Source organism: Pipra filicauda, unplaced genomic scaffold (assembly GCF_003945595.2).
Source record: "Pipra filicauda isolate LSUMZ 115617 unplaced genomic scaffold, ASM394559v2 scaffold32_size4067784_pilon, whole genome shotgun sequence".
NCBI classification, from domain to species: Eukaryota; Metazoa; Chordata; class Aves; order Passeriformes; family Pipridae; genus Pipra; species Pipra filicauda.
The window spans coordinates 1,290,736-1,318,465 of record NW_024104454.1 but is presented as its reverse complement, the minus strand read 5'-3'; the positions used below and the strand labels follow the sequence as shown (position 1 = coordinate 1,318,465).

The window sequence follows — 27,730 nt, the reverse complement described above, 5'->3', positions numbered from 1 at the left end:
ATTTTTAAGAAGTGAATGCAATGCTTTTGAAAATAAAACGGATGCAGGTATTTCCCTGAAAACCTACACAGGACCAGACTGAATCAATTGGAACAACAATGCAAGTAACCATAACATGCCTAAAAAGCAGCATTTAGAGGAGTAGCACTGTTTCCAATAGCAGTTTTTTCCCCTCTTTCCTTTCCTCAGGGCAGGCTTAAAGATCACAGTGGTCAATTTACCCCATTACAGCCTCCTCCTGCTACTACACTAGCAATTTTTCTAATGCATTCTACTATCATTGTATTTGTTTCTTAAACTGCAAATGTGGCAAAAATGTGCAGCCATGTCTGAAGCTTTTTTCCTTAGATACAAAGACAAGCATTAAGATGTTCTATTAGAAAAAGGATACTGGAATTCACACATTGCTTTATGGGGCAGAAAGACAATTCAAGAGAAAGACAGACTATCCCAATGAAGCAACACTATTCTTCACAAAAAAAAATGTTAAAAAGAATCTTGTCATTATTATTACACAATTAACTGACAGAATGTGATTGTTTTAAAAGCCTTGCTTGATTCCACCTCAAGTGGAATAGTCCTAGTGGGGAGGAAAATGGCATTTTGTGCTCTGACTGAGGCCTGGCAGGCCCACCATTTGAAGACCCCTAAGTGTGTTGCTCTGTGTATTGCACAAAAGGACCTGCTACTTCTATTTTAATAAAAACTTTAATGAAGGGAAATTTTGAGTACAGACTAGATCCCAGCTTTGTCACTTTGTTCAGGTAGGAGGGCAGAAGTTCTTAACAAGTTGACTCAGATTTCCATCTCACTCTCTCCAGAAGATGTCTGTTGTTTTCCTGTCTCTACACGTTAAATCCCTAATCTCATATGTTTCAGAAGACTAAAAATGCCTCTGGCCTGCCTACTGTTTACTTAGGCATTACTTCAGGCACCTGAAGTAATCCAGCTTCGGTAACACAGAACTCCATACTTCCTAAAATCTACAAGAAACAAAATAAATCTCTAGGTGCTGGCATCCATACTCTCAAGATTTCTTTTCCTTTTTGCCAACCTCTACTGCTAACTGCAGTCTTCGGCAAAAGCATCACATGGCTCATTGCAGGGCACCTTATTTAATAGTCGGATTATGGCAGCTCTTCAGCAAGGCAAATGCCACTGCCAAACACGATCCCTGCAGGTGCCTCTCTAAGCATTAAACACTTACATAGTATTTTAAATATTTGCCTCGAATCAGATAAATACCACTAGCCTCTAACATTTGAACAGTGTATCTCTTCATATTTTCATCTCTTTGAATGTGGTGCCTGTGCACTTGGACAGTTGTAACTCCTTACCTTATTCTCATTTGGCATCTGTGATGGAAGAGATACCCACATTTCTTTGCTTCTTTCAGGTGAGCCATTCTGTTTATTTCTGTTTGATAATTCAGAAGTAGAAAATATTTTTCTTAAGTAGTCCACTTTATTTCCTTGAATTGTCTTCTCCTCTTTCTCTGCAAGGAGAATCACACCAGGTCAGATAACATAAAGCACTACCCAAGAAAAAGAAAAACATGTATTTCCTTAGATCTAATATTGACTTATTTTGCACATTCACTTTTCCTCTCATGCTCAGAGCTTCCATGTGCAACATAAACAAGTATTTTGCAGCCCTTATCATAAAACCGAATATTCAAGTGCATATTCCTCCATACTGAAGACTTAATTCTCTCAAAAGCTTATGCAATGTACAGAAAAATTTATAAAACCAACCAAGAGCTGAAATACCCAAAAAAGCAAGACAGTAGAATTATACCTTAGCTTTTTTTCTAAAACTTTACTTAAATTCTCTCTCAATTCTGGACAAAATGGCACACAACATGTGTGCCCATGTCTTCATCTGACACTGTAAACACCAATATATATGAAGAGTCTCTTCTTTGAGACGCTACTATACACCAGTCCAATGGCAACTGCACTCCCAACACTTATATCTCTAATTGTAAAAGTCCATCAATGATGCTTACATGGGATCTGTGCTTACAAAATCACTTGACTTGTCAAGGAGATAACTAATCAATGATGTATCTTCTGACCAAGCACAAGAAAGAGCTCTGATGTTGATCACAGTACAGAGATGATCTGGGCCACAAATGGAGTAATTCTTACACTTTCTACATCAGTATCTTGGTTCACATGTGAACCTCACAACCACTAAAACAAATGCCATGTTGTCTAGCACAGAAGTGAGCTTTGGCAGTTCTTCTCAGAGCTGGTACTGATACTGGCTGGTCCAGGGTCAGCATTCACAGAGCTCCTGGGTGTCCACGGACACCACCACTAGAACCTCCACCACTCCTCCACCAGTCCAGAGCTGTGTGATGAGATGAACTGACAGGTCCTATAATTCAACTCCTGTGTCTTTAGTTAGTAAAACACCTCATTTCTTTACACAGTGTTGCTTTCAGTGTTTAACAGCTATAGAATGCTCAGCAATCTGAGGGGAAAATTTTGCAACTAAATACTTTTTTATTGGGATCAGACTAACAAACAGCAGTATGCCAGTGATACTTCATTGCCAAAAGTTTAGGCCCAGAAATTAAAGAACAAATATAGATGTTCAAGCAGGGTTTGTTCCCTTAAGAAATTCCTTTGGTCTTGAAAGACAGACTGGAAAAATGTTTTGACAGTGTATTTACAGAAGATCAGAATAACTTCTCTTGGGCTTATTTTATACATCAACAGTGGCTAATTGAGCCCTCATTGAAAATAAGGAAGTATTCAGAAACAGAACTGAGTATTTCAATGATAATTTTTGACATCTTTCAGACCTTTAACAACTCCTTGGACAACAACAGCAAAGTTAAGACAACTATAAGAGCTTCTGACTGTCCAACCAGCCAGGGCCCCAAGGCACAAAGACTTAGGCTACATCTAGGTGATCATCAAATGAAATGTCAACAGTACTGACTGGATCTAGGAGCTGCTTACAGACAAGTATGTGCATGGATGTATGGATTTCCAAATCCATGCTGTATAGTTGGGTTTTTTCCCTTCAACATGGCAAAAAATATAGTAATCATGGCAAAAATAAAAAAGCAGTACTTTTTCTTTTAAAAGTCCCATTATCAAATATGAAGCAGCTACAGGACAATCAGTTCAAAAAAACTTCACACCATATTCTCTTAATGAAAAACAAAATGCTCATTCAATGAAGTTTTTTGGGTTTAGTTTAAAAAATCCGCTTTGCAACAACAAGAAACACTGTAGTGCATTTCTAAAGCATAATTATATGTTACAAGCATTGAAGTAATTCTTGTGGAGAGTACTAATGATGCCCTTGGGGTTACTACACTGAGCCATACGGCAGAATTCTTAATACCCTGGGACAGCTCTGTGCTGCCGTTATTGTGACACACAGAAAGGACTGGCAGACTGGGTATAACCTGAAGTCCACACTCTTATATAAAGTAAGGTTCATAGAAAGAAAATTGCACCAGACCAGAGCAACCTAGCAAACAGATTTTAATGTTCACATCACAGATGGATTCTCTGAATAAATCCCAGGACTCTGTGACATGTGGCTTCTCCCCACTTTTTTAGCAAGTACTTTCCTAAAACAATATTTGGATACAGCAGTACATATGAGCAATCTCTTCCTCCTACACACTCTCTTTTTCAAGCCATGGAAATGAAGCAGCATTAGACAAGAAACCCTCTTCTAAATTCTTGACTGCTAAAATCATTACCCACTATTTGAAGAGACTTTTACAGTCACCCTACTTCATAGGAAGAACTAGATGGCTATCTCAAAAAGCTTCAAGTTTTTGTTACTGTAGTAGTAAAGCATGGATGGACATCCTGTTTTATACAAAGAACTTGCAAGTTTTATCTTAAAGACTGACAAGACACGAAAGGATATTAGTGTATTTTAAGGTAAGTGTATATTGGTGAATTACTGCAGCCAAACATCTGCAGACCTATAGAGTAACGAGGGACTGAGGACCCAGTATCCTCCCTGTCCACACCAGGAGCATTTATGTATGAGAAGTGATAAAAAGCTTCCAGAAGCCATACAATTTTGTCAGCCAGACCAACAGAGAGACAAAAGAAATCATCACTGGAATGATCAGCAACATAATTCATACAGATGACAGACTCTAAACAAACATGATATTCCTGTACTAGCCTGTGCTTATTTTGGATACCACTGTGGTCATTCTTCTGGGATATAAATCAGATCATTCTTCTTCAAAATACAGGTTCTGAATTTTCCAAAGAAAAATATCATTTTTAGCATCAAAAGACCTATGACACATAGTTGGGCAGTTATAATTAGGCAGTACATATGAGCTGACAAACTTCCTTTATTAGGTTATATATTTTCTGGACAGCTGAGCTATTGTCACAGCTAAAAAGCTAGATAGATTAAATGAGCTGGTAAGAAATCAAGTGCATTCATAGTCTTTATGTGCCATTTACCAACTCCCAGACTACAGCTAGAAGCATTATCCCTTTTCCGAAGAGATCAGTCATAAACTTTTGTCAGAAACCTTTTTCTGGTTAAGACCATTGCAGAGTTATTGGGTTACAGAATATTAAACATTACTTTTGATGAAACATTCCAACTGCAATGTGATACTAGATTAATGACCGCAAGTGAAGAAAAATTCAGAAAAAAAATGCCTAAGCAACCCAAAGCAGTTGTTAAAAGCAAGTCTGCAGACAGAATATCAACTATGCAACCATGAGCATAATGAGGCCATGCCATATAAATTAAAGGGGGGAAGGTAAATTAAACATTATGTTGCTAGCCTCAAGCACGGTGCCTCAGGACCAGTGAGATCCACCTTCAGATGTCCAAAGTAATTACCTACACCTACAGCTTCCCAATGCATGTATCACTTAACTGGCTCCCTTGAAACAGATAACAGTCATGATCTTACAAAATATTATTAAAAACAACACACATAAGTTATTATAAAGTTAAGGAAACTACAATCTGTAGTAGCAGACAAATATCACACGTGTATTTCTTTGCTAGTGTTCTGAATTTCAACCATTTCTGTTCCTGTTTCTGAAAAAGGGGAAAAAGGAAGGATCACATTCAAGCCAGCAAGCAAATCACTCTGCCTTTCCCCTGACTAAGTGATAATTGACTCATTATTCACAGTCACAGCTCTCAACCTGCCAAGATCCTTTTGTAGAACACCGGCCTTCACAACATGTGACTTAAATCAAAAATAAGGGATACAAACACAACAGAATGTAGCAGAGGAAGAAAGTTGAAATGATGGAAAGATTCACATATTCATCCTGCAGACAGATTTTGTCTCACTTTTTAGACAATTTACTGTCTGTACCTTAAAAATGAAGTAAGAAGCCAACTTAGGTCTCTAGAAAAGTATATCTGAGTCTCTCAAGAGAAGTATCCATCATAATGGAGTGTCACCAAAGAGTATGGTGAACACTTCAGAAACATGTTTGTATCAGAAAGTATATGAAGCTTGATAAATTATTTTCTCTCCTGCTATCTATCCTCGATATTGCTTAAAATTGTCTTCCAATTTGGAAGGGAATCTTTTGAAAATGTCCACTGATCACTCACATCTTTCAAAGAATATTGGATTCACTTATCACAAAAGCAGAGAAGAGAGCTACCTGTATTATCAGGAAAAACTTACTGTCAGTGTAATCTGTTAGATGACATAGTAGTCCCAGAAGAATGATAAAAGTCTCATGGTCTGAAACATGTCAAAACCAGACCAGACAGAGCAATCAGTAACATAATATAGAAAATCTGGCTTGGGATAACACACTGCACAAAACAATACAAACTACTAAATATTTCCCACCTTTTTTTCAATTGGATTAATTCATTCCAAAAACAAAAACTGGCTGAGAATTATAAACAGACCCCTTAACTATAAAACAACAACAAAAAAAAACATACAGGAAAGCTACTACTATAAGTTCCAACTTACTTTTTTATCTTCAAATCCTGGACTGAGGGCCAGCAGAAGGCCTGTGAATCCCTTAAATCCTTTCCAAGTTATGCTTTGATGAAAAACCTGGGATTCAAATACTACAGTGACTTTGTACAGGACTCCTGAACAAACAACAATTTTAATCAGAGTAGCATAATAACTGTCTTGAACAGAGGTCACAAGTACAAATTTCATGTTCATTCACTATCTCCATTCTTCAAACCCATCATCAGCAAACAAGCACATTTTAAAACAAGAACAAAGACTGTCACTGAAATGTTTCCATAAAATATCACTTTGACATGTTCTCAAGGTGGTAAAATACTGTAGAAGTACCTGTATTTACCTATTTGTAACTATGTAAACTGTTGTACCGCGCTGAGTCCATCTACCCTAAAAGACAAGCTGTAAGAGGTAAAAAACCGAAATTTCAAGGCTTAAAATCCAATTTGCTGGGAAGATAATTTTTAAAGCCTTCTATCAATTTTTGATAACACAGTCAAAGCAGCCCCCAGATTTTCTGCAGTAATCCAACCAAAACTTCCAGCCTCCCTCTGCTTGTATGTTCTCCTGCTGAGAATAGAACAAAGTGTTTTGAAGTTACTTAGCCTAAAAAAGCCATTCTACGTTCTCCAGATATCTTACTGTTTCTGTGTATTTATATGCATAAATCTCTGTAAATCAATGCAGTTTGTCCAAGTTTTCATCCCAAAAACTCGAAGTATCCCATACAGTAAGAACCTGGAGGATTTCAGTATTAGGGTTCTATATGTCTGTCCATAAGTAAGAGCAATTCATGGGCAATTCAGGCACCTAAATTTCATCACATAGTCCTGTTTTAAGAGTCTTAGGGCACAGCCTCCTGCTGCCACCCAAAGAAGCAGGCAATGCATTATAGATACTGTGTCATATCTGTCCACCCTCAGCACTTGAATTGGCTATCCCCTAACTACCTGCATTCCTGTAAATCCCATTCCAATCTTACTCCACCAAAATCCTCACTAATTTCAATGACAGTGATCTCACAGTAGCACTGAGGAAGCAGAACTCCTCTGTCAAACTTGATCTATACAGCAAAGAAAATAACTTGACTAAAATACTTGCCTAAGTGTGCAAGTTAATGTTTGTAGCACAAAAATTCAGCTGGTGCAGCCTTTTTGTCTAAGCTCTTTGATCTTATCCTGATTAAATAACAAATTAAATAACAAATAATTCCCAGAAAGTATTGTTTAGGTTTTTTTCCTTCAAAAAAGGTTATTTTTACTATAATCAGTAATATGGTCTTGAATTTTATTCTAAATTATGCCAATTTTTAAGGATATCTCACTACACCATGTCCTCAGCTAGGATAAGTCCATGGAGTGGGACAAATAATTTCAGTGGGACTATTTCTCATCTAAAAGGGTCCCAATTGTTACTTTTGGTTGTTATTTTTGAATACTTACTATGTTTAAAAATCAGTTAGGAAAGGACTTTTCTTGTGTGTGCTCCTTCAGGGGAAAGATGAATGACTGCTACTCTCAAGTATATTTCAGCCATGCTCACATGCCTCTCTAACTTAACGTACTATAGTAATACTTCTCTAAAACCAACTGAACTCCTAATTTTCAAAAGTTTAACTGTTCTTTTACTGTATCAGTCTCTCTCCCGTTTTACTAAATGGAACCTATGTTCTGGTTTTATATAGTGTTTATCTGTATCAATATCTATGTCTCTGTTGTGCTTTAAATAGTCTCAGTGTTAGAAAAGGGGCAATATTTCTTGTTTATACCGCATTCACACCAACTGATCATTTAAAAATAAGTATGATTCTTCCACAGTTCAACAGTGTTTTTGCCGGATACCTTCTCCATTTGAACACTAATGTAGTCAGTTACTTGATAATTTCAGTAGCCTTCATGAGCAAAATCCCGCTTCTTCCAACAGAGGAAGATGAAAAATAATCTTAAAAAGAATTCAGAAAACCATGAGAGAAACACTAGAACAGATCCTCAGTGGATATTAACCAGTACAGTCCTATTAAGGGAGCTACACCTCTTAGTATACACCAGGGATCAAGTGATATCTATCACCACCAAGCAATGCCAACATACTAGAGCAGATTTCTAGTTCTAACAATAAAGAGTGTTTATGTGGTAGGGGGAAAAGCACAGCTTTGTAAAGGCAGAGGCTGTACAACTGATAGTATTTTGTAACTATAATTTGAGACAGTATCAGGATATAAAAGCTATAACATTTTTTCCAGTTGATAAAGGTAGGCCTGCTTCCAATAGCTTCAGAAAATCTACACTGTATTTTGCAGAATGAAAATACTGCTATATTTCATAAATTCCATTTCAGGGACAGTTTAAGAAGAGCTTTAAATTAGACAGTAACTAATTGGAGAATACTATTTCAATGTATAAGAGCTCCAGACTTCTGAGTTTTGGCTACACTAAGCCATACTTTGAAGCTTAGCTAAGAAAAACAAAATGTATTTGAGTTTATTTCTTAAATAAGCACTGCATTTGTTACACTTGCTTTTTTTATTTTTTTTATAGTCAAAGAAACCACAAATGTGCTTAAAGTCATTCTCAGCACAAGGAAACTACATTAAATACATATGTGGGTAGCATTTTAAAAGAGCAGGAGATATACTAAGAAATCAGGGCAGAATCAATTATGAAAACTTTCTGTGTACTTGCATCCTAGAAGAATTCAGCACTAGTAGGCAAGTAGACAAGCGCTGTAAGAAACAAGTGAATTGCATATAATTAAAAGCATCTGACATCTCCATACAAATTATTCCTTTCTTAACAAATAATATCATAAAAAGATTATAGCAGGTGGGAACAAAATAATAAAATGTCAGAGAGTCCAGGAAAAGGCTTGATTTTAGACATAATAATGACAACATTAAAGCATCCTTAAAAGGTCTAGTTTTGGTTGTTTCTTTTTTTAAAGGCAAATACCTACTTTCTTGAAATTAGGCAATTGTATTTGATTTTATACTGAACACAGAAAAGCACTCAATTCTATAAAGAGTTCAGCACTAAACTGGAAGCGAAGTCACTTGATTTCTGTTTCCTGATTGTCCTGTTAAGTCACTATATATAGCTCTGATCTCTGACATTATTTGCTCTGTGTCATTTCCACATCTGTAAAAGACAGCTTCCTCATCTCATTGCAATGACATGAAACTAAGCCAACAGCTGCATTTAGCACACTTCGATGCCTTTCAAGACAAGGTGACGAGGTACAGCAAGAGTTTACTCTGTGTTACTGCTTTTTATAGTACTACAGAATTCAATCACTGCCAATATGTCACTATATGATGGAACCTCTATCAAGCTATCAACAGCAAAATCACAAAATATTTCCCCTTCCTATATTCTAGAAAATCTAAGTTATACAAGAGAATGAAAATGCTTTTTTTCTTTTATCTGAAACAATCTTTAGAAATTGTTTAGTAATAAAGACATCACAGAAAAAAAACCAAAACTGCTATCAGGGAAGCACTATTATTGAAGGGCTGACCAAGTCTCCAGGAGTCTGAGTGCCTCTGTCCTTATCTGTTGCTGCCAGTGAGCTACTGTGCAATGAACACAAGTCATTTCCCTTTTTTATGCATATTTTTTTTTCTGTCTATACAATGAAGTATCTTGCACAGCAAACACCAGGACAAAAAATATCCATAAAACAGATCAGCCATTATTATTTCAAAAATAATCTATTACATTTGCATCTCTACATCTGGGTTTTTTCCGACATTTAGGGGCTCTGTATGATGTTTGATTTTATACTATATTGAATAAAGGTTACACTGAGATAGGTACTGAATTTATGATCAATAGAAAATTGCAAATTTTGTCTCCCAACCAATTCTATCAAATGCTCCAACACAACACATCAATAAAAAGCTCTGAATTGACGCTGTTCCCCTATTTCATGCCCTGTTTAAGTTCCGTGGGGATGACAGATTAATTTAATTAGTTTTATTGAACTGTCTAGTTGCTTTTATTGGAAAATACACTCATAGGCTGAAATTTCTCTTGGGGTTAGCATTGTCCTATTGGTCCATTTTTAAAATTAAAGTGAATTTACTGTCATTTCTTATACAGTTTTCTGCTATGCTTTCTGCTGTGAAGACTCACATTTGTAAAGTGCCTCCACTGACACTTATACGGGAAGTTGAAAGCTTTTGTTTTTCCTGAATGTGGTTAAAGAAAAAAAGCAGCAGACAGCTACCATCAAATGGACTGTGAACTGAATACAGCTCCCAGCTTTCACTGTATGTTGATCACAACACAGAAGATGGCTCTTGCAGGCCACCTGGAAGCAGGGAAGTGGTCAGTCACTTTCAAACTTCCTCCACTTGACAGTTTGTTTGGCATAGAAGCACCAAAACAACAGCACTGAAGCTATGAAGTTTATATCCAAGGTTTCGTTTGCTTAGATGGGTCTGATCAAAGCCCTTGGACTTCAGTGCACTGCCAGGCAGTGTGAGGTATATGAAACAGAGTAAAATGAACAGCAGGAATGGAATTAATTTAATTTCAGTGGTCAACTGCCCAAGACTATGGAAAAAAATACAAATTTAAACTTGGGTTTGGGTAAGAATTTTATTAATGGCAGCATTTTTCTACGCAGCTGACTGATCCAGAAACCTGTATTTTCAGAAGTGGGAGAGGAGTAACTTAAAATCTAGATGAAGAATTTGAAGCCTGGAGGATTTGGGGTTTTTTTTCTGTAGTTTTTTTTCAGATGGTCAAATGAGATATTTTATGCTCCAGTTAATTTCCCATTCTTCCTCTGAGTTTACAAAAATGAGCAGATGCTGCCTTCTAATTTTGGACATCATAGTTCTCTCCACCAGATTTCAAACACTCTTCCTATGATTTGAACTCTTTTGTACTCTGTGGGAATTTTTTTGAAAGTAGGGTTGGGTGTATTTTCATGAGATGTTCTCCAAAGTTGTTCTAGGAAATGTGTAGTTCTGAAGATACCACTCATTGACCACATCTACAGAAATCTGAATCATCCATTTTTTTGTAAATCCAGCTCTTCTGAGGTTTCTTCAACTGCACAATCAATAAATCAGTCTTAAAATTTTTCTCCGTACTTAAAAAACATAGTGGAGTTGTGCAATCTCAAGACAAAAGCCAATTGACTGTTTTATCTTCAGGTTATTTTTATACTCAAAGCTAAAAGAATAAACTAACAAAAGTAAATATATAACTTGGCATAAGCATAAGGGGGTTTAGGGATTCTAAGAACAGCACAAATGAATGTATTAAAATAAATAACTAAAACACTTATTCCTCTTACCAGTATCTTTGCTCTGACTTCCCACAAGAGGAGGTCTTTTTTTTTCCAGATGCAAAACTTCTGCAAAGCTTGAAAAATGCGAGCATGAAAAATTTCATCTTTCTGAATCTGTGCTTTAATTGCTAAATTATATTCCCAAGGATTCACCAGCCCTTTCACCTATCTATTCACCTTGTTATTATCCAAATGACAAAAAGCACACTTTGGATGGTATGAGTAGGAAAAATAAGAGACTTAACTAGAATCTTAACCTAGCCCTCAACTGTCCATCCATTATAGAATCAATAAAAAGAGGGTTAAAAATTTTCCACTTACGGAGGAAGTGCTTTTTAAATATTATGTATTCAAGATATATAGGTCATGTTCTGTTGGAGCATATATGTTTTAAATGCTGAGGTCAGACTTTTAAAAATACATTTATGTATGTTTATCCATGTTCCATCAGATCTGTAGATGTAAAAGTCTTACTATAGGATTTACTTGTCAATTAGTCTATGAACTCTCATTCTCTCACTGCAGCAAGCACAATTTAAGGAACAAAATCACTGGGATTTTTTGGAATTTTAATCAAGAAGATTAAATTCCCATATCAAAGATATAATTTTATGGTCCAACTAAGTTACAACTTATCTGTGTGATAATTACACCATACACATGTCATGATATCTATTATACAGATTTTAGAAGGACTTATTTTGACTCCAGATCTTGTTCTATATGAACTAAGAGAATATCTTTTCAAATATAGCACAAGGAAGAATGGAAGTAGTCAAGGGTCATGCATTCAGATACCAAAAAAACATTCTAAAACTGTGATTTTCTTGATTAGGATATTAGCAATTCATGAAAAGTCAAATGGAAGTCAGGAATGTAAAAATTCATTAACACTCTTTCCCATATTTATAAGAATGAAACTATTCTCTAAGTAGAAGATCCTAATGTGTTCACAGCAGGTCACTCCAGGCTATTTAGTTCTTTTAAGCTAGGCCAGAACAGTCAAGGATGCTTGGGTCTTTATATCAAGATATATTCTTTACAGTTTTACTGTGTGCAAATGTAATTTATGAAGAAAAATTAAACAATCGTTAGGGTATCACATTCTTAGGAGATGTTGGGGAAAATATCCTTGCAATCCCAAATACAGACCTAGGACAAATTCATAAGCAAGTGAAAATCACCTTCTATAAATCTGTTACCCTGTGAAATCAATGGGATCCAATTAGTTTTGTGTGTTTATGACAAAAAAAAAATCTATCAGATGACAATGTTTTCCAAGGATTTTTTTTAAAGACCTCCTATATATTTATGCTTGGTTATTTGTGTATACAAATAGCTATCTCCATATCTAATTAGGCAGAACTGCAAATTCTCACATTAATGCTCATTGTACAAAGATTTGGTGTGGGGGTCAATACCATTATCAAGGCCAAATTTAGAGAGGTAATCTGAAAATAGTAAGATTTTTTGCCTGACAGTAACCACAAATATATCTCCACAGTAAATATCTGATCTCATTATACCAAAGTGAAAACTTCTGGATTCTATTACCAGGTAAGTTGCTTTAAAAAAAAAAGTTAAAGTCAAATGACTATTTTTCAAATGCAAAATTAAGAAACTAACAATGTGATATTTTATAAAATATTTTGCACTGTTCTGATGCTAAAATGCCTTATGCTTTAAGTGGAATTTTTGCAGGTCATTAGTTCATAATGCAAACTAGCACCTTGGATATTTTTAAAGGAAAATGAAGGTAGGAGGAAAACAAGCTGAGCTGTTTAGTTTATACCATCATACCTGCATTTCTAAGCATTTGATTCAGGTAAAGCTCTACCTTTTATACAATTTTAGTGGCAAATGCTATAGTGACAATGAAAGTGACTGAAACACATGCTGAAGCTTTTTGCAAATAGCACCATGATAAGCAGCATGCTTCTACAACAGCAGCTATCCCCAGTGTATCAATCATACATAAGAAGACCACAACTGGATTTTCAATCTTCTTATCTCATTTCCCAGTGTCTCCTTGCTCTTCTATTTTTTATAGGGAGGAGAGACAGAAAGTTGCCAAAAGATTATTTCTGTGGCAGCTTCAACACCCCCCCAATGGTTTTCTGTTCAGTGCCTGTGACTGACACTTAGTTCTGCCTGAAGGACAAGGACAGGACAGACCTCTGAATGCCAATCAATGGAGCATGCTACATGATGTAATTGAAAAATACAGTGATTCTGCAATAATATGAGAACATCATTTTTAGTGCAAAGTGGTGGTAAAGAGATTTGTGAGTAGCTTGTATTTATTTTTATGGCACCGGACTTAACATGGCTAAAAGAAATAAACCTGAACTACAGAATTCGAATCCTGTAATTAAGCAATGCTGAGATCAAGGTTAAGCACCACCTTTTATTTCATCTGCAGAGCATGAGACCTTTTCAGCCCAATCATCTAATCTGATGTGCCTTCATCCAAGTTACCTATTAGCTCGGCACAGAATGGATACAGTTGGATTAGGCTGGAAGAGACCACAGTGGGTCATCTGGTCCAACCTCCCTGCTCAAACAGGGTCATCCTAGAGCACAGTCCGCAGGATTGCATCCAGATAGAATCTGAGTATCTCCAGTGAGGGAGACACCACAACCTCTCTGGCCAGTCTGTTCCAGTGCTCAGTCACCTGCACAGTAAAGAACTTCTTCCTCATATTCAGGTGGAACTTCCTGTGCATCAGTTTCTGCCTATTACCTCTTATCCTATTGCTTGGCACCAATGAGAAGAGCCTGGTTCCATCTTCTTGACATCTTCCCTTCAGATACTTATATACATTGATGAGGTCCCCTCTCAGTCATCTCTTCATGATGCTAGACAGGCCCAGCTCCCTCAGCCTGTCCTAAGTGAGATGCTCCAGTTCCTCAGTCATCTCTGTCACCCCTTGCTGGACCCACACCAGGAGCTCCATGCCTCTTTTGCACTGAGGAGTCCAGAACTGGACACAGTACTTCAGATGTAGCCTCACCAGAGCTGACTAGAGGGACAGGATCACCCCCTCAATCTGTTGGCAATGCTCTTCTTAGTGCACCACTGGCTTTCTTGGCCACAAGAGCACACTGCTGACTCATTGACAGCTTGTTTTCCACCAGGACCCCCAGGTCTTTCCCCACAGAGCTGCTTTCCAGTAGGTTGGCCCCCAGCCTGTACTGGTGCTTGGGGTTATTCTTTCCCACATGCAGGACCCTGCACTTGCCTTTGTTCTGCTCTGTCATCTCTCCAACCTGTCAAGGTTCTTCTGAACGGCAACACAGCTCTCTGGGTTATCAGTCACTCCTCCCACCTTTGTATTGTCAGTACACTTGCTGAGGAGGCATCTGCCCCTTTATCCAAGTCATTAATGAATAAGTTAAACAAGACTGGTCCCAGTATTGTATCCTGGGGGACACCATTAGTGACAGGCCTCCAACTAGACCCTGTGTCACTGAATGTGACCATCTAAGCTCTGCCGTTCCGCCAGTTCTCAATTCCCCTCAGTGCCCACTCCTCCAATCCACACTTCCTGAGTTTGTCTACAAGGATTTTGTGAGAGATGATGTCGAAGGCCTTGCTGAAGTTGAGGTAGGCAACATCCACTGCTCTCCCCTCATCCCTCCAGGTAGTTGTTTAATCCCAGAAGGCAATCACATTGTAGAAGGTAAACACACAGGCATAGCACAGCAGGCTAGTGTTAGTAAACCTGTGAAAGTCTTGCACACCCCTAATCTCAGCCATCTCATACTATTAAGTATTTTAATTAGGCTCTTCTCTTATGGAAACTTTTCAAGCAAAACAGTGCAGGATGTACTTATGAAACATCTATCCTTCCACAGGATAATTCCCTCACCACCCTAAAGCAAGCAAAACGTGGTTACCCACCAGTACAGACCTACCTTAGCAGTCTGTGAACCAATCTAAGGAAAGTTGTCCTTAGGGTTCCCACAGCTGAGCGGAGAAACAAAAGCATCACAAGGATTTGCCTAAGGTCACAAAGCAAGTAAGAAGCAGAAAAACACTAGATACTACTGCTTCTCCTTTTACCTTCCCTTCTGTCTGTGATTTCTAAGGGGAGATTTGGGAAGTTACATACCTTTCAAAAGACAGGTGAATGTATTTAGAAACTCTTCATGTGACTGCTCATAGCTATTAATAAATCGATCAAGGATGCTGTTCTCTAACAGTTGTTCTCCCATGATCCTCACCTTGAGAGTCGAACAGGTGGATTTGCTTTAGTAGGCTGCTTCTGCAATAGAAAGAGAAGAGCCATATGTATCTGCAGGCAAAAAACAAATCAACTGAAGAGTCCCTAATTCACATAGATGGGCAGCAGAAAGTCAAATTTTTCTTCCCTCGTAGTGAAGTTTTGATCTTGTCAGTGGAACTTTACACAGTTCCCAAAAAATTCAAGCAGACAGAGAAATTTTAAGTACAAAGGGAGAAACTTCAATTATCTATGCCTGGAATTTAAGACCTCAGGTAATATGGGTCACAGAAGTGCCATCTTCTCTCAGTGCTGTTCATTCCCTCATTTTAAGTTGTTCAGTCTTTTAACCCCTGCCTTCTGTGCAGAAACAGCAACAACACTCACTAGCATGTTGCGTTTAACAACTGAGACATCTGTACATTCAAAACCTGGACTGAATCCATCCTTCTCCAGATGCACTGCTCACTGTACCATCAAAGCCACTAACCCAGATTTTGAACAGCATGTTAAATCACAATGGCATGTGTGTGTATGCTGAGACAACACACAGGACAGGGGAGTATGGTGGAAAGGGGCAGCCACATGGGAGGACCACTCTCGAGAAGGGAACAAATGATGAGAGCTAAGGGAAACCCACAGAGGCTTTTCTGACTTGAGAGTCACACGGCAACAGCTTTCCAGCCGATCTTCATCACTTAACCAGACTCTACAGGAAGTGATGGCCCTGAAAGAGCTCACGGTGAAGTTTGCTGAAGTTAACCTTGCCCCTTACTTATAAAAGCTGTGTGATCCTAAACAGTTACTTATACTATTAATTTTTGATACACATGGGTCCACACTACTGTAAACAGAAAAACACAGGAGAGGGCATGGACACACATAACAGGCACACTGTCTCACAGAGTAGTAACTTAAATAAATAAAAAATGCAAATGATCAGTTTGCATACATAAACATGATCAAGATGCAAAAATGCATTATACACTAAGTGCTTGATTTGCCTGTGTTCCTCTGTTTCCTCTCTTGATTTAACATAGCATTAAGAAGTGGATTTTGAGGATGAAAGCTTAATTCTTCAGCAAAACTTCAAATCAACGACACTAAGGAAAAGCTGCCAACATGATTTTAAAGTTATATAAGATCTAAAAAGAATTGTTCAGACCCCAGCAGGAAAATGAAGGATAATTTCAAATATAAAACTCTAATTTTGTTGGATTGCGTGCTTGTAAGGAAGACTAATGTTCTGAAGATATAAAAATACACGCATATCCACATGACCTAAAGTTTAAGTTTTCTGATGTTTTACAAAAATCAAATCAGCATTAATCCCTCTGTGGACTGACCAAGCAGAATATAATTCACCAGACTCTCAGAGTGATTTATGTATTCCAGTGGTTTGAGAGGGAAGCAATGTCTTCTATTCATCATTATGGTTAAATTATTAAAATCATTGTTTAAGGTAATTTTATTATATGAAATAACACAGTGATTTGTAAGGCTACTGTAGAATTATATATATATATTTAATTAAGAAAATGTTAATAACAAACTTTTGTTTTTCTTTGGCATCTGGTGTCTAGGATCTCCAAGCCCCTTATAAACACTAATGAAATAAACTTAACAATACTCCCATGAGGAAAAGCAAACAAATATTATTCCCAATAACAGATTAAAAAAAAAGGGGCACCAGGAGTTTAAATGACTTGAAAACAGATCAGTGGAGGGCTGACAATAAAGCTGAGATTACTTCATCCTAAAATGCTCTAGGAAACTAGAAAATTAATATGCAATTTGGCGGAATAGTTGTATCCTTAACCAAGCCGAGACAGTTTTCTCAGTGAATGCCATGCTCTACAACCACTGGATCAGCAGCCTGAGACTGAGTACCCAGATCAGGTGGCACCAAAATTACACATCTCAATTCTTACTCTGCCGTGCAGCCTCTACTTCCTACAGAACTTAGGAAACTTCACTCCAGATTTTCCCTTGCACAGCTGTTATTGAGGTCTACAGAACCATCTCCTCATGGAGCAGAAAAATCAGCTAGGTCCTAATGACAGCTTAGGTTCTGTCAGAAAAACAGCCATTCACTCAAACAATAGAGAGGAGAGACTGGCAGCTGAAACTACCTGTCCCCCGTTTTCAATTAGTTTGAAGAACCTCAGGGCGCTATAGCATCACCCTAAATGAAAGCAAGCACAGAGGATGGTATTTGGAGAACATCTACTATCCCTGAAACTGAACATATGGTTAGAATGAACAGTACAATAGTGTTCAAAAACTTATCTCAACCTACCAAGGTTTTGGTATTTTTAATTTCATTTTGCTTTTCTGCTGCCTCCCACCTACTTTATTCCCGAGTCTCTCTTAAATGAATACCACGCTGTGTCAGTTGCAGAGAAGCTTTCTGATGTGAACAGCTGAAACCAGGATGACTAGAAGACTCTCACGTGTGCTAAGGAGCTCACCGGTAAATTCTACATAAGTAAAGGGCTTCAGCAATCACACAATTCACAGCCTCAAGGCAATGAGTTCTTTAAATAGTCATGAAAAAAATGTACACTAACGGATTGGAATCCCCACAATTTATAAAGTGGATACAATGACACCACTAGGAATGAAATGACTGCATTGTTCTGCTAGAGAGTAGCTATTATTAAAATCAAAAACTTACCCTATTTTTCCCAAAAGGCATCAAACTAACTTGGAGGTTTCAAGGAAAGTAAGGCAAGAATATCTGATCCTTTCCCTATGTTAGCTTTGGATAGTTTTAGAGTCAAATATCATTCATGCATTCAAACAGCAACTATGTTTTCTCCTTTTGCATTTCACTCCTGCTCATCCACCCAAGTAACTTTAATGAGGTTTCTTGAGGTAATTGTTCATTAAGCCTTGCTGATCATCAGCAGATAGTGCAAAATCAATTTTATTTCTCAAAATGCAGTCTTCTTTCCAGCAGTTTAGAACAAATCAGAGGTCCCTGTATTGAATCACAGAGGTAGGTCAAGTGAATATTAGCATGATTTCAATTATGCAGTGATTAGTTCTATTAAACAATACAAAATGTGGTGAAATATAGGCTTCCTGGTTTATGCTGCATTTTCAAGTGCTTTTTTATGTTTCTCTTAAATATAATAAAGGCAGTGAAAAAAAATCAAGATTCTGAATTTTTAAATGGAAGGAGCAGTAAGCTAATCCTCTCTACAAACTCAGTAAAATCTTATGTAATTTTATTTTTCTGGGAAAAAAAATACCTCACTAGCATTTCTGGCATAGGCTCAAGTCAGGTTTTCAAGCTTCGAATTTGCTCTCCCAGAATTCACTCTCAATTTTAAAAAATAGGGTTATTCATAAAGTTTTTTTATTGATCACTCACAGGTTCATGAAAAATACCCACTAGGTACACCTGTTATCAAGATTGTGTAATCTATGTCTGCAAAAATGAGACTAAACACAAAGACATTATTTTAAATCTTACAGTCTGTTACCAGAGTACCTGCTCAATCCTTTTTCCCCTATAAAACTATCACAGTAATTATACCTGTCACAACTAGCTTTTTTCAAAGGGGTCTTTACATTTTTCAGATCTCAGTAACCTCTCATAAAAGTAACCCTAAGCAACAAGCATTTCCGAAACATCTCTCATCCATAAAGGTTTTACAAGTCAGTCTACATGAAGATCCTGATTCTGGGGACTCTCTTGGGCTGGCTAGTTCAGCAACTAGCTCATAGTAGCTGTCATAGTGATGAGGTGGGCTGCTAATGCAGAAATTGTCCCTGAGGGTTGGCTGCTCACGTAGTTTGGCAATACCACAGATGTACAGGCAAGTCTTAAGAGTGCAATAAACTGTCAGGAGACCAAGTAAAAAACAGAGATGCTTCCTGTTTACTAAGGACAATGAGAAAGCACACTATGATTCAGGACATTACAGTCCCCTCCAACCTGTTCCAGAAGCTATGTAACAGCATGATGTCTCCTACAAAAAACCCTGTAACATCCCACTCTGCCCTCTAGGCAACGGTACTGGAGAGGTCATCCCACGTAATATATGCACTAGAATACTTGTGTAGAGCTTGCTCAAGAAAACTGGTTTAGTCACACAAAATAAATGACCTAGGTTCTATATTGTTAGGTCCTTTATTGTTACTAAAGTAAACTCAACCTGCAAGAGCAAACTAGTTAATTTTGGAGCAAAATTATGTGATTTCCACTCCTTGCTGTCTTATTGCTGTTTACCACATTAGTTAGTGATGAAGACTCCAGAGGAGTATGGATTTGCTACAATATTCTTACAGCAATGAAGAATGAGATAGTACCTTTGCAAAAAGAATAAGCCTGTATCAGATGAGTGCTGTAAGAATCAATTTAAGCTTATCTAGATCCTGGCTCCTCCCAAAAAAGCCACCATCACTTTCTCTTCCTCTTCACCCTTAGGTTTTTCACTCCAGTCCATTTCTTGGCCAGACAATATAAACTTCCAATATAAAACCTGAAGCTAAACTGAGCAAATGCATAAATTGTTTTAAATACATGTTTCCTGATCTGCCTTACAGCCATATGATCGTGCCTGTACAAGCAGACAGTGGGAACATGCAGTGGGAACAAGGGAAGGATGCAGGATTGCCCTTTTGGCAGTCTATCATAGTTGTTTATGCAACCGTGAAAGCACAGCCTCATTAGGAACACTCCTCACAAATGGCCCAGAAAGCTGTGCTTCCTCCACACTAGCAAACGCAGATGTTACCAGGGCACTCCTACACTCACCACAGCTAGAGCCAGAGCCTGGAGTGTAGATCATCAGCTCCCATGGTGCAAAGAGGCAGGCAGAGCTGGAATTCCAGCCTGTCCTTAACAAATTCTTGTTGTTAGATACTGACTGCTACCTTAACAAACATCCCAGGATGGTGCTTTAAAAGAGGGCAAAGGGAAAGGAGTGATTCTGGAAATTTACAGAATATTCTGAGTTGGAAGGGACCCACAAGGACTATCGAGTCCAACAAGAGCTGGATGGCCCACATAGGGGATTGAACCCATGACCTTGTAGTTATTAGCACCAAGTTTTCACCAACTGAGCTAACCTCAATTCCTGCTCAAAAAAGACATAAAACATTTTCAGTCAGTCAGCAGAGGAAGGTTACCCTTTTTCCTGAAGACAGCCAACCGTTTCCTTCTTGTCTAGACATCTGCAAAGCTACAGTTGCAAAACAAAGCCCTCCCTGCCCTATTGTCCTGCCTTACTTTCCTCCCTCCTCCTCCCTGCTACCCACACCACCTGTGGGAGGCAGAGCTCCTGGAGCGAACCCAACAGCAGCAAGCTGTGCCCATGAGCAGGTGCAGGTCAACTGAACTAAGGGAACAAACTAAAAGTTTCAATTGCAGATGAGGTTCCTTCCAGCATCTCTCAATTCAATGTGATCTACAACAGCTAATCCCGTTAAAATCAACTGGATGTTTGCCATTGCATTCCGCAGGAGGCCTTAAGGGCACACACTTAATGCAACAGCAATTTGTGTGGATGGGAGCTGCATCTGCTTGCCTAAGTACATTACTGAGCCTGAGAGCCAACCTCTGTGATGGACAAAAACATATGCTTCTTGTGCCCAGCTCATATGAGCTTTTACATCTAAGGGCTTTAATTGTAAGCAAGCACATTCATCCTGTTTGATTTCAGTGCTAATATATCAGTCCCACACCTGAGCAGAAGTTTTTTTAATGAATTTTCAATGGCTTCAATAGCACTGCACCCTTTAAAGACCATCTAGAGGCCTATGGCAAGGGTAATGTTTCCTCCAAACTGCAGTAGCCACTGCGCCCTGGGAAGATGATCATCCTGGATTTGACAGTCAACGCACAGTTGGATTCAATCAGCTATTTTAGATAAGACCTCCAAATAAAACCCTCTCCCTCACATCTTAAATACTGTTTACTGTTGCTTTCAGATGAGACAGAAAATTGAAGACTGTAGGATGCTGTACTCCCCATGCCCTTTTTCACAGGTTTCAGCCTGGGTGTCCTGGCTAAATATCCAGCATATTTGCATTCTGGCTGGCAAACCCTACACAAATGAGTAAGGTGGCCTTCTCTTTCCCTGATGAGCTGGAATGCATTACTGCAAACCACAGGAAGCCACCTACATTCCAGCTCAGAGATGACTCTGTTTTACTGGTAGAAAATATGTTGAAAAGCCTAGAAATATCTCAATGCAATTTGGAATGATTTGAGATGAAGAAGATGCAAACTACATATTATTTTAAGAAATTAATTGTAGAAAATCAAGTGAAACAAAGCATTTCCATAACAGAGAGCAATCTACTGAAAACATACTACCTATGTCAATGTTATTAAAATAGAATTTGGGAAGGAAAAGTTTATTTATTCATTTTCACATGGGTTCTCTGCCAGTTGAATTCGGGACACAAATCCAAGATGTTCTTGCTATGACCTGGACAGTTTTGAACATGGTTTTTCTAAGTACATTATTCTGAAGCTACTTGCTGCAGCTTTTCTAAAGCACTTTATCATTTACAGTTACAGAGACCAGCTTGGACAGACCATGTCCTCATCCAAAACTGACATGCTGTAACCAACAAATATTAATTTCTCCATCTTCTCAACCACAGTAATTGGAAAAAGAATTTCTAAAGATAAGGCATGTCAACTGGCAGAAAGAGAGTAAAATGAATGTAAAATATTAATGTGACACAATTTGGGGGTTGGATTTTTCACTTAAACATTTGTATCTTTTTTTTCCAGTACATCTTTGATCACAGACCCAAACAAGGGTCAGATTATGTCAAACAGTTAGATAAGAAGCTGTCAAGTATTATCTAGGCCCTACTGAAAATAAATGTGATCCGAATGCCTTTAAATTTGGGCAAAGTTCTTTAGCATTCAACTCTGCAGTACAGTCTCCTTTCACCTTTTTTCAGTAAAGAAGTAAAAAGCCTATATGGATGCTACAGAGCACAGTGCCTTAGCACTGCTGTATTTCAGATGAGAAACGTCACCACATCCTATCTGCATTACAGTTATTCAAACTCTCAAGACAATTTTCACAAACATTTGGTATGTTTGCTTTGCTGTACTAATCAAATTCCATTTCCTTCTATTTCTATTCTCACAGCAGTTTCAAATGGGAGTTGAGATATTTCTAAAATACTGTGCAGCAGATGTTGTAACTCAGGAGTGGGTGAAATAGGGCCAGGAAAACAAAAGCAGGGAGCTAGGAAGAGTGAATTGTTTTCACAGTTTTTCTGTTTATTTGTTGTGCTATGTTATGCAAGCAGCTTATCCTCTGTGCCCCAGCACTGCTAGCTGTTGAAAGGACGTGTTCCCAGAGGACTTCACAGAGTCTAATTACTTTTTGTTGGAGAAAAGCATTGTGAAACTGATGAAAAATGCCACAGAAGGGTGCAAAGTTTTATTAGTCTTTTAAGGTCTGATCAGAAGGCCACTGAAGTAGAAAAAAAAAAGACATTTCTAATTACTTTAGTGGACTTCAAGTTGGACTTTCAGTCAGCCCTCACTCACTGAATTGCATGCATTTGTCATTTACTTTGCTCTGTTTCAATGTCGTTGCTTACTCAGGGCAGAGCACTCCTGGGGAAAAGAAGCAATATGCCAATCAGCAAGAGTTGTTTTCTTTTACTAGCTATAAAAATTATTTTTTCTTTTAACTCAAAATTTACTTTAAATTACGTTTTAAAATAGGACTGAAATATTCCGAAAAAGATCAGGAGGTTGACAGGTTTAGCAGTACAAAAAATTAAACCCTAAAGAAGGGTATGCTGCAGACATTTACAATCTAACTAAGAGGCATCTTCTGTCACTCTAATCTTGTTCTACTGCAAAGAGTTAAAGCTTCTGGAGGCTGGTGGGTTTCTTGTTGTGCCATCTAAAGACAAGAGAGGAAAGAAAAAAAAACAGTCACAGCCTGTTAGCCACAGCAGATCAAGTTCTCAGGAGCATATCTGCAAATTAAGCAGATAGATTCCCCTCCATCAGGCTGTCTCTGCCAAGAGCCCCCTGCGCTGTCAGAGAAGATTCCTCAAACTGCTCACATTTGAATCCCAATTACACAGAAAGATTTCGGAGGACGCAAAAAACCACTATCAGCCAGGTATGTCTAAATTACTGTTTTGCCCAAAGCAAACTTGGTTGATACATTCAGTATATGTCTGGAGAAATACTTTATAAAAAAACTCCTTCCTTAAGATTGTTTATGGAGGACTTCAGAGCTCTCTGAGTGTCTGGATATGATTTTGATTGTAGAGAATTTGGAAACAGTACTTGCTTTTTAGGGGTATGCTTCTCCATTTTGAAAATGAAAAAGCAGATCAGTCAGAGAAAAAGAATACAATACTGCCAAATAAATTTAATCCTACCATAAAAATTTGTGTTCATGTCAAATTAAAAATAATTGCAAACTAATGAATTTAATGGTCAGCAATGGGCATATACCAACTAAGACTCCACTCCATTGCTATCCTGCAATCCATTCTCTCAGTGTACAATCAGTACTGCTCAAATATCTTATCTTTATGTAAATGAAAAAAGGTTCTTTGGGTTTGCTACAGTTCATAAGGTCAACTCATTCATCATTCATTATTTGCCAGCATTCAAATTACCGTGAAATTATTAAAAATACAGTACTTTTAACGTTAAAAAATATGAGATGTCACACCAAACAGCAGCACTGATTATTCATTGTTCTCCTGATTAGAATGTTTTTGTTGCCTAATCAGGTAACAGGCAAAGCACATAGGTGAACAATTTCTACATGGAGCCAAAAAGGACAATAAGCTTGGGAGTGACTCAGTGCCTAAATGTTGTAATCTAGTGACATTTTATAAACCCTAGACTTATAGGACCTGGGACACAGAACCAATGGGAAACTTGCCTTCCATAGCAGAAGCTAGAAGACAAGGAAGAATATCCAAAGGTATATGAAATGTCACTTGATGTTCAGGTGACTGAATCCTAACCCTTGTTTCTAAAAGACATTCATCCTGTTCTCCATGAACACTTACTATAGTTTCTGAAATGATACACCACACAAAATTGTAACTATATCCATTTCCATACTAAGCACATTTCAAATTACATTAGCTAGTGCTTTTAAAAAGCACCTTCTCTCTTCATTTGATCCTTCTGTAAATGTATCTGCCAATGAACCTACCTAAATCTGAATTCCTTGTAATGTCATCTTGCCATACAAACAACTATTACCCCAAAAAACCTGCTCAAAATACTGTTTGATTTTAAAATAAAATAGGGAAGAATATTAGTTTTCTTCTTTCTGTTAGCTCAGCTTTTAACTCGGGTCTCTACTGCTTCTCAAATACAGGCATTACAATAGTAATGCTGAGATTCTCATATATTTGTATAATCCTTGCAGCTTTACCTTTTATAAAAACACCAAATATGATGAAGCATGACTCAAGTCACCATAACTGGTAATTCCACCCTTCTCTATTTATTTATCTTCTTGCAGTGTCTTTTCCACCCTTCTCTATTTATTTATCTTCTTGTAGTGTCTTTTCCCCAGTAACTTGTGTTGCACCACAACAAAGGCATCTGTTTCCCTCTGCACTAACTCTAATGCTAATCCGACTCCACAGTGACACAGTTGTGAGCATAAAACCACCAAAAACACTTTAAACTCTGTGGTTATGAGGTTAGAGTTTTACCTTTTGGGTTCCCTGAAGCTGTTCAGGGTCAGACAAGCCCAAAGGAACCAGTGGTATTGGAAGGTTAGAGGTGGAGGTCAGCATAGCCAAAGAGCAACCACATTGTGTTAACACACTGTAATTAGCATGAAAAAAACACAGAAAGCCAAAGTAACTCCAGCAAGTGCCTAAGAAGCTATGTCTGTCAAAAATCTCAGATAAATATTCTCTCTGTTACTGACTGAACTGCTTGCTTATGTAAAGTTCAAGAAATATTACGAGATGACAAGGAGGAAGTGTGTTTAAGTGTGTTTATTTACTTGCATCTATCAACCTCACTTTTTAATAATTTTCACTGATCTTAGACTTCAAATATAAACCAGCAATCAAATGTAGAACACTAGTGTTACAAAATAAAGAACACTAATTTGATCATAAAGAACACTAATTTTCTTAAGGCATCTTCAGTATGGAGGACATTTTACTTTTCTAAAGATCCTGTAAAACAAAGAAGTAACTAACCAACATCTAACCCAGTAAACCCAATTTAGTGCAAGCTCCTCTGACACCATTTTTGAATCCTTGTAAGGAACAAGCAGCAGAGATTCCTGTTTAGCATATCACCTGAAGGTAAATAACCTGGCAAATCTTTCTTCATGCATAATAAGAACAAAACCTGCTGTGTGTACTGACATGCTCAGAACAGGGTTCACTAATTTAATTAACTTATAACTGAACTTACAGTGCAGTACTTCTGAAAAGGAATCTAAATGTAGAAAAAACTACTACCTTCAGGGAAGAGGCATTAGGACCGGCACAGTGAACAGAACTTGACCATAATCTTTGGATGATTCCACAACATCCAATTTTGTAAGACAGCTATTCCATGGATTGTTTTTCAAATGGACTCAGTAACGGCTATACCTACTCCATCTGTGTGCTCAGGCCTAAGCACATCTCACTTTTGAAAGCATTCCACTGCAGATCCATATTTTAGCACAGCAGTTTGCATACCAGTTTGCGGGCAGGCAGTGCAGGAATATGGTACAACATGGCAATTTGATGTAGTCAGTGTCATCAGTTCCCATGTTTTTACAGTGACTCTTCCTGTATGCAATGTTGTTCCCAATTCCCCGAGATCTGATGTCACATAACCAGAAGATACTGATCCTTCCTTAAAAAAGAAATCCTCTGTGTCTTGTTTTTGTTATTACAGCAAAATGAAAAGCAGGAACAAGGACAATATGAATCCTAAAGATTTCAAAACAAGGAATTACATTTTTAAATGTAGAAGGATTTAGGGTTTTTTCCTAATATTTAGTTCACATCTTTAAATTTTGGGGATTTGGCAAAGGCTGGGACAGAGAACTTGGACATTTACTAAAAGGCATGTCTCTGCTGTCACCATAGGACAGTGTCAATGAATAGGCCAGTTATTTCCCTCCCTGGTGTCTGTGCTCTCCAAAGCTCTTTCGGTGTTATTACCCAGGCTGACTACATGAACTCTTTTAGGTTTTTGAACAAACAGGTTTATAAAAGATACCCCTTGAAACCTACTCGTGAAAGCATGAGCAAATAGTAAACATGAAAGATAAAGAATTCGACCACACATGGAAAACATACCGCAAGGATGCTCGCAAGCCACCCAGATCTCTGAGTGGACTGTTCAGCACAAGTGTGATACACCCTGGCACTAACAGCCTCTGCCGCTTCAGTGATACCTGCACGGTTAGAAACAGAGCGGGCATCACTGCTTCTAAATGTATCCAACAAATTTTGACTTTTTTTTCCCCCCCCTGTAACCCTGCAAACCGTGTAACTGAAGTTTGCATCGGCTGTGCACGCACTTCAGCCCACTGGCCACAGGGCTCTGGGGCATGTTCCTGGCCAGGGACCTGGATGTGCAGGAGTCCCCCGAGCTCCTGCCGCTCCGGGCGAGCCGGAGCCGCTCGGGACGCGGGATCGGGGGCGGCGCGGGCAGACGCGGCTCCCGCAGCCCCCGGGCGCCCAGGCCGGGGATCCGCGCCCCTTCCCCGGGCGGCTCCAGCGCGGTACCCCCGCCCGCCGCGGGACAACCAAGGGGCAGGAACCAGCCCGGCTTGCGGCATCGCCGGGGCTGCTCCCTCCGCCCCCGGGCGCCCCGGAGCCGAATCCCGCCGCCAGCAGAGCGGCCCCGGCCCCGCGGCCACACTCCCCCGCCGCCCGATGCCCCACGCCCGGGCCGAGCCAACTGGCGGCCGTGCAGCCCCGAGCCGAGCGGAGCGGCCCCGAGCCGGGCAGCCCAACGAGAACTACCGGCCCCAGCATCCCGCGGGGCCGCGTTCCCATGGGAGCGGCCGCGCCCGTCCCGGGGGGTCGCCCAAGCGTAGCGCTGGAGGCGCATCGGTGATCTCCGTGCCAAAAGGCCATAATCTGTAGAAAATCCCGCATAACTGGCACACAGCTCATGTTTGACTCATCTCTTGAGTCCCAGGAAAGGGTGTCTTTTCAGTTCTCAAAGTGTGAGCTGAAGCGCGATTTTAATACGATTTATTCAAGTACTGTTAAATAATTCTCATAAGGT

The 27,730-nt window shown here is 38.7% G+C and overlaps 1 protein-coding gene across 1 annotated transcript in view; it reads right to left on the bottom strand.

The window, feature by feature from the left end:
- The window catches only part of IFTAP (intraflagellar transport associated protein), a 42,254-nt gene extending 14,838 nt beyond the window's left edge, over positions 1 to 27,416 (bottom strand). The window contains exons 1-3 of the mRNA XM_039383929.1: positions 27,367 to 27,416; positions 15,385 to 15,541; positions 1,338 to 1,495 (exon numbers count right to left, since the gene is read on the bottom strand). Of these exons, the coding sequence (XP_039239863.1) occupies positions 1,338 to 1,495; positions 15,385 to 15,487 (261 nt within the window). The 5' untranslated portion in view covers positions 15,488 to 15,541; positions 27,367 to 27,416. The remainder of the gene's footprint in view (positions 1 to 1,337; positions 1,496 to 15,384; positions 15,542 to 27,366) is intronic.
- Between the last annotated feature and the right edge of the window lie 314 nt (positions 27,417 to 27,730).